The sequence below is a fragment of the Drosophila busckii genome, unplaced genomic scaffold, assembly GCF_011750605.1.
Source record: "Drosophila busckii strain San Diego stock center, stock number 13000-0081.31 unplaced genomic scaffold, ASM1175060v1 chrUn_07, whole genome shotgun sequence".
NCBI lineage: Eukaryota > Metazoa > Arthropoda > Insecta > Diptera > Drosophilidae > Drosophila > Drosophila busckii.
In genome coordinates, this window is record NW_022872723.1 from 573,651 (window position 1) to 589,713 (window position 16,063).

Here is a 16,063-nt window from a genome sequence, read left to right on the forward strand (position 1 = left end):
ATTTTCTACTCAATTTAACTAGCAAGTAAGATCAGAAAGAGATTATAATATGATATTTTCATAAATGAGAGTTAACGTAGCTGGCGTAGCCAGCGGACTGGAGAGTGACCGCCCTTTTGTTATATATAGAATACATTTTTTAATTTAAAGGATTAATTTCAATAACTGAAACTGATATAAGACAGAAAGTAAATTGTATTCTACAGAAAATCTAAACGGCGGGCCAAATATTTAATGCGAAAAACTGAGTGTTAACGGAGCATGCGAAGCGGCTGGACTTGATAATATATGTAGATCTCATAATTGAATAAAAGGTCTGTATATTTAAAATGAGTTATTGAGAGACTACAACTTTTGGTAGGTTGATATCGTGTTTTCAAGACTAGGTTGATATCTTGGTTTGTTAAAGCACAAGTCTATTTATATTTACATAACAGCTTTGGTTATTGTAAATTTTTTAGTTAATAGAAAATAGTAAACTACCTTTTAGTAGTATATGTCCAGTCTCGTGCTGAGATATGGTCTGTTTTTTATGGTCCAGTATGTTCATCTATTTTTACTGCAAATACTGTAACGATATTGGGTATGATATAGATATGTGACGATCTTGTTCGCCACAAACTAATTTTTGAAAAGCTCTACAAATTAAACTCCAAGGAGTTCCATAAGGAGCTATGCAATTAATTATAATCGAAGTCTCCATAGTGCAAGCTTGCTACGGGCTATGTGGAAAATTAAATTTTTATATTTCCGAAGTTACTTATCCGATCGCGCTCTAATTTCCATCAAGGCTGGAGCTAGTGTGTATCTGAAAACTTGAAATTGAAAAGTTCCGCTTAATATTGTGGGAGTAAATGGTTAATGAAGGAAATCCAAATTTAAAAAATATCAAATTTAACATATAACAAGCATGATTTCCTTAGTCAATGGGTCAATCAACACTTCAGCCACTCCACCTTGCATGCTTCAGCTGGCGATATGTTAAATGACTTTATGAAATATAATCAAAAATAAAAAAAAAATAATAAAAATAAAAAACGTTGTTGATTAGGTACAAGGTACATATTGTCGCCAAAAGTAACAAGTGGACAGGTTAAAGTTGGGCGCCACCAACCATTTAAATACACTTTGACTAGGGTATCGCAGCAAACACACGCATGCTACTCACAAACACACACACACACAAACACCAACGCGTCAAGCAGCTCGTATTCGCTAGTTCAGCGTCAGGCAGCGACGCCGCTCTTGCGTCCGGCAGCGACGTTTGAATGGCGCGTCAGCACGTGTACCCCCCGCTGTTATATTGAAAATTGAAATGTGAATAATTCCTAAGTTATTTGACCGATCGTTTTGAAATTTTCACAATCGGTCGAAACCATGATTAGGCAATTTGATTTATTTCAGATTTTTAAAGATTTTTCTACTGCCTTATATGTTTGTTTGTTTTTTTCGATTTGCGGGGGAGAGGGGAGGAAATAGAAAAAAAATAAAATAAAAGCGTTCGGGTTTGGATATAGGAGCACCTATATACCAAATTGGTTACTCTAGCTCTTAATAGTTGCTTAAATACACAGACACTCATACAGACGGAAAGACGGACATGGCTATATCGACTCGCTCGTCGAGCTGATCAAGAATAAATAACTTTATGGGTCTGCCACGCCTCCTTCTCCTGAAACTACAAATTTAGTTGTATATTTATATACCCACTTTTTCCATTTTTTACAAAAATGTCAAAGTGTATAAAAATAATGTTTATCGGGGATGAACAAATTTGTATTAAATTTCACAAATAATAGTTACTTCTAGAGATATCAGAAACTTGTAAAACTTAAAAAACTTCTACCCGCACTCAAACATGCTACTTTTGTTGTTATAGTAATCGGCCATTGTTTACCACATAACGAGCGGAAGAGCGATGTATTAAATTTTCGATTTAAATTGCATTTTTACCAATATTCTTCCGAATAGGTATTACCATCCATTTTACTGTCATCTTTAAAACAACATTGTGTTCTCCCAAAGATATTATTTTCCTGAATTTCCTAAAAGCCTAGGGCTTTACTTACGGGCTTTCAGTTCTTTGTTTGGTCCCGGGGTCGAACAAAAAGACGCTTCATTTCATTCATCCTCTGGCTTCTAGAATAAACGGGCAGGCAGACGAGCATATATAGCCATAGCGATTCAGTTTGTCTTGCTGATTAAGAATATATTTATTTTATGGATTCTGCTACGCTTTCCTCTCCCTATTCCATATAAAAATGTCAAAGTGTAAAAAAGGGATTCCTAAATAATATTTAACAGTTCGTAAGTATAGGTATAGAAAAATGTACTATGATAGCACTATTACTCTTTCTTAACATTGCTAACAATGTAGGATTTTATTTTCATATTTTAAAATTCTCAAATCAAATAGTAAAAAAAAAATAAAAATATTTGAATTACGTACAAAAACACAAAAAAATGGACATGATTTGACTCATGATCTTCAGATATTTTACAAATTGCTTACAGAAAGTACCTGTTGGGCCAAATACAAAAAAATATTCAAAAACAATACACGATTCCCATTTGCAAAAATAATCATATTTACTGTATTACTTAATTTCAACAATTCTCAATAATAAATCATTTGATATCATGCCTACGTATATAAATTATAGAACACATATGCTGTTAGTTACATAATATTCAATCTATATATTTTTGTTTCAAACTATGTTTAGTGTTTGACGATTGGATGTTTCTCTTTTTAAATACAGTGTTTTTATTGGTTTGCTTAAAGTATTGTTCCAACTTAAGAGTTAAACTTATGTGTACCGATGAGGTTACAAATAAAGGCAACGGCTTATTTCAAACTCAACTAATTGTTAACCCTTCGGAAACACACACACTCATAATGCTAAAAAGCCCAGACTCAGATCGGCAACAGCATCTATGTAATTTTAAATTTATTAAGTTATGTATAAAGTTAGTATTTGGTATTGTTTTGAAATGCCAAAATTGAAAGCAACACGCCCCACAACAAAATATTTCCTGGGAATAAACGATGTTTTTTTTACATTTTCTCTTTCGGGGGGAACTAACTCATGTCGAGAAGATTTCAGCAACGGGATTTGCGGGACAAAACAATATTTGTGTGCGTGCGTGTGTGTGTCTGTGAGTGTGTAAAACATACAATGACTACTGATTTGTGCGTCTGGTCTGGATGAGTCATTGCCTTCTCAGTTCAGGGTATACAGGCTGCGGGCCGACTTAATATTCGAAGTTGAAGGAGGCATTGCGACCGTTGAATTGGAAGAACGAGCGGAACATCTGGTTGGGATCGAAATCAGCTGGCGTAAGAAAGAAAAGAAAGAGTAAAAATATTTTCCATAAAAATGTATTAATGTGAGAACTAACCTTGCTCTTGATCTTCTATGTCCTGACCGCTGTCATAGCGTTGCTTCTTTCGCGTATCCGACAATATGGCATAGGCCTCTCCAATCTCCTTGAACTTGAGCTCCTCATCCTTGCGCTCCTCGGCGCTGCTATTGGCATGTCTGTCTGGATGATGCACCAATGCCTTTTTACGATAGGCCTTCTTGATTTCATCCTCTGAGGCGTTGCGCGCAATGCCCAATATTTTGTAGTAATCCTTGCGCTTCGACTTCTTGAGCGCAAACTTGGCATCACGCAACAGTCGCTTAATCTCTGGCGTCTTCTCCAGCTGAAGCGCCGTCTCATAGTCTGCCACCGCCTCCTCGAACTTCTCCAAATCATTGTAGCAGCGTGCGCGCAGCAGAATCGCCTTCAAGTAGTGCGCATTCAGTTCCAGCACACGATTGCAGTCGACCACCGCCTCTCGTAGCTGGTGAACGCGCGTGTTTACCAGAGCTCGATTATAAAGCAGCTTTGAGTTTATGTCCTTATTGAGTTCATCAATCTTCAACGCATCCGTGTACACAACGTGCGCCTCGCGATAGCGTCCCGACTTGAACAGCATATTGCCATTCTCCTTCATTTCCTTGAGCTGTTTGCACTTGCTGCGCATCAGCTTGGACTTCTGGTGATCGGGATCAAGCTGCAAGGCGCGCTCGAAGTGCAATATGCCCTTCTCCAGATTGTCTGTATAGTAGAGGCACAGGCCGCGCAGATAGATAGCGTCCGCCGAGGTGCTATCCACTACCATGACGCTCACAGCAATGTCCAGCGCCTCGTCGCAACGTCCCAGGTAGGCCAAGCATTCGCCTTTCAACAGTCGATATCTGTAAAATGGACAAACAGCGTTAATAAAAGGATTCGTGTCTCTCTCTTTGCTTCTCCCTCGCACACTAACCGCAAGCAGCCCGGGGCAATCTTGAGTGCGCTGTCCAAGTAAAATACCATATTGCGATAGGCTTGTGTGTCGTAGTTGCTCTGTATGGTGTTCTCCAGTTGTCGCAGCTTTAGCACCTGCTCATGCTCACTCTTCAGCGCCGTGCTCTGCGAGTTCAGCTCGGCCACGCATTTCACCGCCTGCTCGGCGCCAATTATGTCGCCCAGAGCCAGACAGCACTTGGCCACACGTACGTACGCCTTCTCGAAGGCCGGGTCCAGGCGTATGGCATGACGGGCATCCGTCAAGGCACTCTTGTAGTTGAGCAGCATCATGTAGCAGGCGGCGCGATTGCCGTAGTATGCCGCCGAGTCCGGGCATAGCGATATCGCATCCGAATACAGCTTGAGCGCATTCTGGTAGTTCTGTGCCTTATATTGGTCGTTGCCCAGTTTCTTTTTCTCTTCAGCAATGCTGCAGGCGATATATTCGAAAGGAGAACAGATGTTAAGTATGCAACCAATGACAGTTATTTTTATTTTTAATTTTCAATGCACATGTCTTTTGATGTTTCCCCCGAGAAATGGCACAACATAAAGCTACAGCAAGTAATCCGCTTTACAAGATGTTGCGTCACAGTGGAGCGGGTTTCCACCCAAAGAACAATATTCAGCAATATTGACTCATGGGGCTTCAAGAGACTTTAAATGTTACAATAAAACTGAAGACGATGACGACATTGATAATATCTATGTACAATTAATTAATACTGTGATTCTTAAGACATAGAATATAATATAGAAGAATAAACTGAATGTAAGGCTGCTTAAAATTACAAACTTTAGATACAATAAGTATTGAAATATTGATTATAATAATTAGAAAATCTTGGTAATAGTTCAAAAGAGCTTTTTTTGTTGAGTGTCTTGAAATACAAATGTTAAGAGTTTATATTTGTAACAAAACCTGAATATTTTTGAAATACAAATATGGTAAATTAATCAATAAATCGTACTTTAAAACTTGTCACTGTAACGATTTCTGGTGAAACTGTATTCGACTTCAAATATATATATTTATTTATACTTTAAATCGTAGAGTTATCTTCGATGAACTAATCTTTAATCCACTGTAAGCTAGAAAATAGGTTTGGTCCCAGTGCAACAACCTGGCGCCATCAAATGGGTCAAGAAATTCTAGGAGACGTTGCTGACAACAATAAAAACTTTTTGTGTGGACAACGACCACAAATTGGGCGACACTAATGCGCCACTAATGCCAAGGCATGGATGAAAGAAATTCAACACCCACCCGCCCACTTGGAGCCGCACAAGAGTGTTTACTGTAGCCCAAGCATAACAAATGCAGCTGGTTATTTATTTGCTTTCTATGCTTTTGTTCTGTTGCATTCAAATGCATATTCTTGAAATATTAGTGGGTGGCTCTGAAAGCTTTCTGTGGATTCCTGGGGGCTGGGGATGGATCTGGGCGAAGTAGAAGTCATTAGGTAAATGTGGTAATTGCGTGTGACCTAGAAGCGCTGCTTAGTAGACAAAAGCCTGGCTTATAAATTACAACCGACAAATAAAGATTTTTTCTACACAACGAACGAACAAAACAAAACAGAAGCAAACCAGCAAAAATGTTTGTTGGCATTTTTTCAAGCGTCGCTTGGTAGGAAAAACAAAATAAACTTTTAATTGCTGCCATAACTTGGTCGCGGCATGTGGCCAAAATTCTCCAAATTGAGGGCACTAGTGGGGAGTGAAATGAGTCTGACTGTCTGTACTTCAGTCAACAGCAGTTTGCATAACAATTAGAGAAACCAAGAGCGCCATGAAAGTCAAATTCTCGCCTGATTGGGAAGCATTTAGTAAACCAGAAAGTAGGCAACGTGAATTTACAGTCTGCAGTGGAAGTAAACACACACACACACTCACACACACACACACACACAAATAAATATAACAAGTGGGCACAACCAACTTTGATATACACTTTGACAGGCTATGTCGACTCTCTTTGTTTTGCTGATCAAGAATATATACACTTTGTGTGGTCTGCTACGCTTCCTTCTCTCTGTTACATAGATTTGCACAACTTCGTGATTCCCTCTTCCATTTTTTATAAAAACTGTCAAAGTGTATAAAAAGCCAGAAAACTGTTTTTTAAATTAGCTAGGGCAAGCAAACCGAAAATTGCAGTAAATAGAAGCTCTTTCAGCTTTTGACTACGTGAATAAAATGAAACTGAAAGCGTGGGCGAAACAAACAAAATAAAGCTCGCTAAAAAGAAATACGTATGCAAATCCAGCAGGTGAGTGTGTATAGGTGTGTCTGTGTGTGTGTTGCTTCGGGTCACAAGGCGAGTTCAATGCGCGATAAGCTTACTATAACGAGTTGCAGTCAATGTTTGGTGCAGGACTTTCGTCCTTTCGAGAGGAGAGTGTGTGAGAAGCTGCCCTCATGAATATGCAAGCATTTATCTTAGAAGTCTACGACTAGCACTGTGGGCCAATGAGTCGTTTTTCAGTCATTTATTACAAATCGATCTTCAAATTGTGTTTCTTTATTTAATGAAACTGTGGGAAGCAATTTCGTATTTATAAGAATTATTTTCAAGCGCAGTTATTTAATTAAAATGTTACCTATAGCACGCCAAAATATAAGCCCCTTACTGCTTAGCTAAATAATTTAATATTTATATACAACAGAAGTCAAATTTGATTCTTTGATAATAAAACATTTTTTAAAAATTTGTAGTATTTCTTTTTTAAATTTAATGCTTTTTAAATACTATAAAAACACTGGGAAAGTGTCAAATGTTACTCTTAACTTTACGAAAATTAGAAAATGAACTCATTAGTTCCATAGTGCACATGTGTATTTAAAAATTTACTTTGAATGGAAGTATTGGGCTTATGGTTTTTGTGGTGGTGATTGAAAGTTAGGCAAACCAATTGCGACTAGGTAATTTAATTAAAATTAAGCTCAAATGTAAGCTTTGGATGAATGCATGAGGAAGGGAAACTTCAAGGGCTGGGAACTTCAATTCAATTCGCATTTAATATCTATCTATCTATCTAGCGAATGTTTGACACTGATTGAGAATAGACTGACAGCAGCATCCTAGAAGTTCAGTGAATGTCGAGTCGACCTACCGTGGCAGAAATGTGAATTCTTCCGAAGTCATGTACAGTTTATTCGGCATTCAGCGTCAGTTTTGATTTTCGAGGCTTCTGATGTTTTGACGGTATATTGGAGGAGTCCATAAATACAGTTAGGAACACACGACAGACTTTGACTTTGCATCACAATCACATCACAAACTAATTGTTGCACAGTCTTTAACACGTTTCTAAAAATGTATTATGTCTTTAGGGAGTTCACTGCCTATTTTGTTTTATATATAAAACTACAAAAAGTTATAAAAAAAAACCCGCGGCTGTTGCCGTTGCCGTTGCTGGTGGTCTCGAACAGCCAACGGAAGCGACTGATGTTGATGCTGCTATTGCCCCAACGCCGTTGCAAGCGGTGGCAGCTGCTCTGCGATGATTTCAAATGCAGCGGCACGTTTTGTCACTGCGGTCGGGCTGCATCGACATCGAGAGCTGCGTTCGGCTGCCTGGTCGTTTACTTTTGGCACGCACTATGCCAGTGAGACTTTCAACGGCGTAGAGAGAGCGCGCGAGAGTCGATGACGTAGGCAATAACAAAGAGAGAGCAGCAGCTACTTGTGCATGCATTTCAGAGTGTGGAGTGTGCCCAGCATGTGGTGGCGGTGGTCAAAGCGAGCATTGAAAGTCTTTAAATAAGTGTTGATCAATTTTCTGTCTTAAGATGGAATTACGAATTTCAATACTAATTTCATATTTGGGCAAAACAATTAATGCTACTCAATAATTTAAATCTAGGATTTGCAGTTTTGGCACCAATGGTCCCAAATATTTTGCAGAAACTTTAAATATATTTATATTGTAATTATCAAATCTCTAGTAGGAATGGTCAAAAGTGTGTTTTCAATATTCTGCTAAATTTTGTCACATTGATTAATTTAAGGGGTATAAGAAAAGCTTTATTCCTTCATATACTGAGGACATGTGTAAAAAATGTAGATCCACATCGAATTATTTGCTTCCTATACATATTGATTGGAAATATGTTGCAAATGCTTTAAGCATTAAAAATAAATCTCAAACGGACTTAATAAAGGAATCGATATTTTCGCAACTTTTGTTCACTATTAGTTTAATGATTGTAATTATATTAGACTATGAAGCTGATGATGTTAGATACTCTAGTTCAAGTAGTGTATTGATTGCTTTGTCAAGCACTGCAACAAGCTTAAAAAGGGCGCTGGATGTGGCGGACATGACCTGCCTCAATTGAAATTGCTTGATGACAAGGTCCACAACAGCACACACACACAAACAGAAGAGAGAGAGGGAGAGAGGGAGAAAGGAAGGAGACAACACCATAGTAGTAAATTGGTGGGCGGCGCTGCAAATACAAAAAGCGGAAATGCGTGGCAACATAATCGCGCCAAGTACAAGCGTACGCTCTCTCCCGTCTGATCTGATTCGTCGTCCGTCTGTCGTTAAATGGGCGGAGCAACTTAAACGTGATATACACTCTGGACAAAAGTCTTACCACATAGACAGGTATTATAATGTTAACGAACCCCAATGAAAGTGTCACATTGTTTATGCCAATTAAAGGCAGAGCGTCTGAGAGCGACAGAGATAGATACAAAAGAGCGAGAGAGTGTCACATTATGCACTTTGAGCCATTGTCTGACAAGCTCTAGTGCAAACAATATGAAATACTTAATTGATTTCTGCTCGACAGACAGTTTATGTTCTATTGACACTTGCCCAGCAATTGAATTTATATGGAAAGTGGAATGGAGGGGCAGGGGGCCCGGGCCCGTCCCTTGCTTGGGGTCGTTGTCTCCAACACACAATTGAAATGGCTGTGCGCTATTTATGGTGCACACCTAATAATAAATAAAATAAAATACTTGTGTGCATATTTATCCACCACGACAACAAAAATATCTGCGTATGCCACGTGCTCTCGATTTGCTTTTTTCAATGCAACTGAGTGCCTAATTTTGCAGCCATATAAAATTTATAGCTAGCTAACATAAGCATAAGCATTTAACACAATTTACATTGCCACAGTTGTTAAATTATATGCATTGTTAATCTTTAACTGCCTAAAACTATAAAACATAAAATGTCGCCGACTAAAATTAAAGCCCACGCAACTAAGGTATACACTTTAGCGTAGAGTCAAGTTTACATTTAAATTGTAGTAAAATTACATAAATATTTTGATTATTTGTGTTCATCCTTAAAATGTACCGAAGCATTGTTTTGAATATAATGAAGTGCAAGAATTGAAATAGAATAGAGAATAGACCAGGGACCATTAAAACACCACACCTCGAATAAATGGTGGAAAACGTTTTTAAAGTATATAACCATGCTCAAATGCACATGTGTATATATATATATATATATGTAAGTTTAAGTGTACGCAATGAAAATTGCAGTGGCACTTTTATGTTGTCAACAGCTGCAACGTGCAACATTTTTGGAATACAAATTTTTGTATTATATGCACATAGCTGTAGTTTTGCCTGTGGTTTCGTTTCAGCGACCTGAATGCGCCACTGGCATTACAAATAAAAAGAGCTGAGAGCAATAATTTAAAAAGCGCACATGGCTGTAGAAAAGTCAGCGCCAAAGACAAACTACAAACTGTTTTGTTGAGAAATAAAATTATTTAGGCTATTAGAAGTGAGAAGGAGAGGAGGAGCGACAATAGCCCATGCGATGAAAAATCGAAAAGCAAACACAAAATTTTTTACTTCCACGAACTCGATCTTTCTTATCAAGTAAGCTATTAATTAAGGTATATTATTTATTTTTAAAGCAAGATAAATAAGAAAGTTTGTTTGTTCATCAATGAATTGTCAAAATTCAGTTTAAAACAAATAAAAGCGAATGAATAGTATTTAAAATGTTGTATAATCGAAAAGAATTGCAATGGTAACTTAGCCCAAAATAAATATGTAGATATGCGATTAAACACACACACAAGCAACTAACATATATACACACACATGTGTGCGCAAGTCCGAAAGTTCGTTCGTATCTAGAATTCTTGTGGTTTATTTTAATGAATTCTCTATATATTTCTTTGTACTCTGTACACAAACCTTATGTACTAGATATAAAATAAAAGCATGCTGACAATTATTTACAAATATAAACTGCGGTGAAATAAAAGCAACAAGTTGATAACTTACTATAACATTTTGCGACAATTTTCCTTTACGGCCCTTTATGGGAATAAAAGGACTCTCGAACTGCCGCCTTGCTTTTAGATTAAGGCACGTTGCACTTTGTTACAAATTCATAAAACGTTTTAAGTACTTGAAACAAATCGTTGTTTTTGTATAAGATGTAATATAAGCAGCTAAACCTAAAATTTTGATTTTAGTATTTGACAAATAACTCAACACTCGCCCGACAGACACTGAGAGAGACAGAGAAAGAGAGAGCAAGAAATAAAGTTAACACGAGAGCGCAGTGAACAATTTAAAATACAATAAAACGACATTTAAACTGTGTGGGGCTTAGCCGATAAGAGCTGAATAACATTTTATAGCAATCTGATTAATTACATATCCCACACACTTGGCCGATAAACAACAACGCAGACGATGCGCTCAACCAAACTGCACGACAATGAAACGAAAACGCACTGCGAGTGCAGAAACTGCACCGACATGTGCGACGACGAGCGACGATCGCTGAGAGCGAATTCGACAGTCGAAGAGAGCGAGAGTGCAACGAAAGCTTTTTTGCTGTGCTGGGTGCGCTTTGAAGAGCGTAAGCTCCACTATAAAATGAAATGGAACAACTTCGATAGAGAAATGGAAATCTGTCTGCATCTTAGTTTGTATACATTGAGATTATTAATGGTCGATACTTTTATTAAAACAAACATTTAAAACTGCAGTATAAATATTCTTTTTATTCTCAATATTTCCAAATGATTGCAGTTGATGATTGGTGAATTCATCTATGAAAAGCATGCAGGGAGTTGACCAATACTAATTTATCAACAATTCAAGCTTAATTAATGTATCGCCATTTTGTTCAGATATTCGAGGACCACGTTAATGTTTTCAATTAAAAAACAATGCAGGCGCGTGTTGATGAATTTAGTGGTGTGAATCGGTTAGTGGCACCAATTTTTAGTATGGGTAACGGTGGGTTAAAGAAAGTTAGTGAGAGTTACAATGAGTATTACAAATTACTGCAGGATAATTAAGCATATAATATTATCTCCATAGAATAAATCCATCTTGTTATTGTTAGTAACCTCTTCATCATGACGAAAAAGACGTACACTCTCTTCTTCTTCCTCTAATGAGCCATAGCTACCCAAATGTAAGAATTGTTATTCTTTATAATAAGTTTTCTAAATTTGTTCATTATCGCTAAAGCCATGCAGTCTCCTATCGTACATAGACGACTTATCGACTGTACGAAAAAATTAACAGAACGCATATCTTTCTACCCTTAATTTGTTTAAGTGTGCAGGGTTTGTTAATTTTTTTTTTAAATTAATTTTTTTTTATGAACTTCTAGACTTGATCTTTGTCGATGGTAAAATATTAAACATATCCACGCCGAGACATATAAATATAGTACAATATATTGATGATTTGTAGTCACTACAGCACCCTCTAACTGTGAAAGTGTCCGCAACCGGATCGACCAGCAGCACTCATCTGAACATAAGAGTGGTACTAGTAAATCAAGTGGCAGATAAGCGACGACAGTAATAGCTGACAGCTGCTTAAGCTTTCAGATATGCCACATGATACAGTTACAGTTATCGTTGCAAGCGCGACAAGTTGCAGGTGTGGTAATGTGCACTGCAATTGAAACTGAAGCGATAATGCTGTGATGAAAGCAACAAAGAAAGTTTGAAAGTAAAGCCGCTCATCGAAAATAGACTAGACTTTGCATATGTTTGGTACGCAGAAAAAAGGGTGAGAATTCCCTAATCTTGTAACATTCTTGATCTGCTGAGAGTCAACCTCTTATTGATGCTGAGAGTTCAATTTTAATTTTAATTTTCTGTACTGAGTTAGTTACCTAAGCCGGCAAATTACGCAATTCCAATAAAAACCAGACTGCACATATAAGTAGATCCAAAACCCACAACATCCGTCAAAGTAGCTTTAATTGAAAGACAGATCAAGAAGCTTTTGTGGGTGATGATGTTATGATGAGCGCATAACATAACAAGATGGATAAATAATTGAAAAATAACAAACAATAGAACATTAAACTAGAAATTCAAATACAACAAAATCTGCATGGCAGTCGCAACCTTCAAGCCGTAGTTGAATCGGTTTTAAGCGAAATTGAGGTCGCGTTTATTGAATAATTGTACTGAATTGAATAAATGTGGGCTGTGAGGTTCGCTGAACTTCACTCAAATTGATTGATGAACAATTTGCTGTCGATGGTAAATAGGACTCGCACGAATTAACAAAGAAATTAATAAATAATTTGTCATAGAAACCAATTGGTGTTTTCCATTTTGGTTTGAGTTTACAAACTGGTTGGGTTTCCAGCTAAGAGTTGACTCATATTATACTCAAAATTAACCAATAATAAACGAGTTTCCTTTATCTAATACGCAACGATACGATCGAACAGACTCTAGGTCGGGGCACTGTGGAATTGCTGCGTTAAATTCTGGCAAAATTTAAAAATAAATAATAACCAAAGCGCAGCTGTTAACATCCAAATCGCCCACTGTGCGCTGTTAAACGAGACTGGGACAAATGGAAGATACGCTGCTTTAGTATTATGACTCAGCTCAGTCAAGAGAAATTGGCTTGCTCGGGTCTTTTAGGCCTTGAATGCGATCGAATTGAAATTAGTTAAGTGCGTGTGGGCCAACAGACAATGCTAAATTTTGCCTCAAAACAAATTGAAATGTTTTTTTGTTTTATTTGCGCTTTGTGAATTGGAGCGTGACATTCGAAGTTCAGCGAACTTTTAATAGATTTTTTAAGCATTTTCGATGTCAAGGGTTCAGTGCAAAATGAACTGGATTTGAGTGCATGAGTCAACTAGTTCATATCGAAGCTAATTCTAGTCAAACTGTAAAATAACAAAGAAATATTTATAATTTTTGCTCCGATTTATTTTATGCTCAATACATGTAAACGTATGTGTGTATTAAAAAGTAGTTTGCCATTTAAGTAAATAAGCCTAATTAGGTAGCAACAAGTTTGTTGTCTGTTTGCTTGTTTGTTTTTGTCACCAGGTGGAGTCGCATTTAGAACACGGAAACTTTAGCAAAAGGTAAACATGTATGCATTTATATTGATTGCAATGTTCGATTTATATATAGTATACATATATAGGAAGAAAGTTAATGATGCGTTGCAAAATAAATATAACCTTATGAACAGTGTAATTCGAATTTAAATGAGATCCATTGGAACTGCTAGAAAAAAATGTTTTGCTTGCAGTGAAATTTAAAATTTAACGCTATCAAGCAATAAAACACATACACACACACACACACACATACAAGCAAAGAGCAAAGCAAATTGAAAATAAAACTTGTTTGTGCCAAGAACAATTCGCAGAGTAGAAACAAGTTGGGGCACGCGGTCGGCGAGAGTGAAGAGGGAGGGAAGGGGAGGGAAGGCAAGCGGTTGCTGTTTTGTTTCTGCTGCAGTTTGGGCGTGTATCTGTAGGTGCGTTGGTGTCGTTGGCAACGAAGATTGCCCCTGACCATGGCAGGTAAAAAAACGTCAGAGGCAACGATTATATAAAAAAGCTCCCACTGGCGCTAACTAGCTGTATGTATGTATGTAAATACACAGACAGGGCACACGTGTGTATACACTTTGGTTATCAACATGAAGATTTGATAAGTTCGTTCCATCTGTTCAATACACAATTGCCGAAGGGTTGGGACTGGGGGGGGTTTACTTACGTTTGCGCGTCCTTGGGCACAATCAGCTCAGCATCATCGGTGTTCATTTCTAGTATATCTGGGATATCCACTTCCATTTCTGAGGTTGATGAGTTGTCTTCGCGTTCGCTGTCGCTTATTTCAATGACGTCTTCCATTCGCATTTGATAACAATTGAAGGACTGATGCTTAGCTAACGACGGGGCGTGTGATATTCCAACTTGTGTATTTCGCAATTTCTCCTCTGAATCACAATTTTGTTGCTTGCTGTGTTTTCTGTTTGCTCACACGTTAGCGGCTTGTCTTTTTTGTTTCCCTCGTTTTAGCCACACGTCTGGAGTCGATTGTGCGAGCCAGAAATGTATTTACTGCTGCACAAGCAAACTATTTGCCAAATTAATAAATAGCCCGAAAATTTTGACCCGACAATGTCAGCCAGCGTGCGTTTAAAGTGAACGACAATGTGATTGTTTTAACAATTGCTTTTCTTGATTTTATTCTTTGGCGAACGAAAAACAAAAAGAGAATTCGAAAATATCGAGTCACTATCGATAGTGGTACAATCGATATTTCACATTTTAATTGATAATTGAATTAAATTGACTGAAAATAATAATATTTTCGATGTAAAATATGAAGGCAATTTTTTGTTTAAACAACTGCAAATTTATGATAACTATATTTCAATAATATGTTGTGAGTAGTATACTAAGATATTTCAGCCGTTAGCGTAAGCGAGATGCAAGTATATCAACAATGTCAACTCAGTGTCATCTACAGAAACCAGGGCTTCCAGTAAAATATTGGTATCACAGCCAACTTCACTTTAAATAAATTCAATGGCGCGAAATTCAAAATACCTGCTCCAGCAGCTCTTCAGAGAGAAACAACATGTTCGACTTGGACTTTGAGATGATTAATAGTATAAATACAATTGATTGATTTTTTATTATTTATATAGTTAATTCATTTAATAACTTTTTATTAGCAGTTAATTAGTCTCGTTAAAAATTCGTTTTAAATAAATCTTTCATATCGTATATATTTTTAATATTAAAATGGAAATTAAATTGACTTTTTCTTACAAATTATATAAGATTAACTAAATTAATTAACATTACATTACATGAACATTAGACTTTTCAATACCCCTCTAATAATCTACCAAAAAATTTTAAAATTTGATAAAATTTTTGTGATAACTGGATAACTTTGCAATTTTGTTGGATTTAAAATATAAGAAATGTTTTCAAAGCAAGACGGTACATTATTAGATATGAATATGAAAATATACATAAAAAAAATATACATATAAATTTTTTGTTTTAAATTTATTTTTCGAATTTAAATACGAATACTCATCAATTTTTTTTAGACCCGGGTTAACCATTAAAACAATATTATTTTAAATATGTCTTAGAAGCTTTTGACTAAAAGAAAATGCGTTAAATATATATGTGTAAAATATGTTAAAAATTAAGGGACACCCTAATGTCGCCCTACATGTATAAATACAAATTTACTTGACATAGAATAACATATGTACCAAACTCAATAGTTAGTTAAATAGTTAGACATTTCATATTGTATTTGTTTACATTACATTACTTTTTGTTAAAATATATTTTATCTATTTAGTAAAATGAATTGATACAGTTTTTTAAAAGTATGCTGATTTTTAGAATAATATTCTCAATCCAAGTTGAATATCCAAAAAAAAAAAGCTGGAAACCCCAATTAG

At 36.6% G+C, this 16,063-nt stretch overlaps 1 protein-coding gene across 3 annotated transcripts; it reads right to left on the reverse strand.

Annotated features, from left to right (window-relative positions):
• Positions 1-2,735: 2,735 nt before the first annotated feature.
• Positions 2,736-14,788, reverse strand: LOC108608288 (dnaJ homolog subfamily C member 7). 3 transcript variants are annotated; one of them, XM_017999607.2, is made up of 4 exons: positions 14,344-14,788; positions 4,319-4,771; positions 3,403-4,247; positions 2,736-3,335 (listed from the first exon to the last, which is right to left on the reverse strand). In XM_017999607.2, exons 1-4 carry the CDS (start codon positions 14,484-14,486, stop codon positions 3,256-3,258), a joined length of 1,521 nt encoding a protein of 506 aa, XP_017855096.1. In that variant the 5' UTR covers positions 14,487-14,788; the 3' UTR covers positions 2,736-3,255. The 3 variants fall into 3 exon arrangements, with proteins under 3 accessions (XP_017855096.1, XP_017855098.1, XP_017855097.1); XM_017999609.2 differs by lacking the exon at positions 14,344-14,788 and adding an exon at positions 10,613-10,812; XM_017999608.2 differs by lacking the exon at positions 14,344-14,788 and adding an exon at positions 7,458-7,522.
• Positions 14,789-16,063: the final 1,275 nt, after the last annotated feature.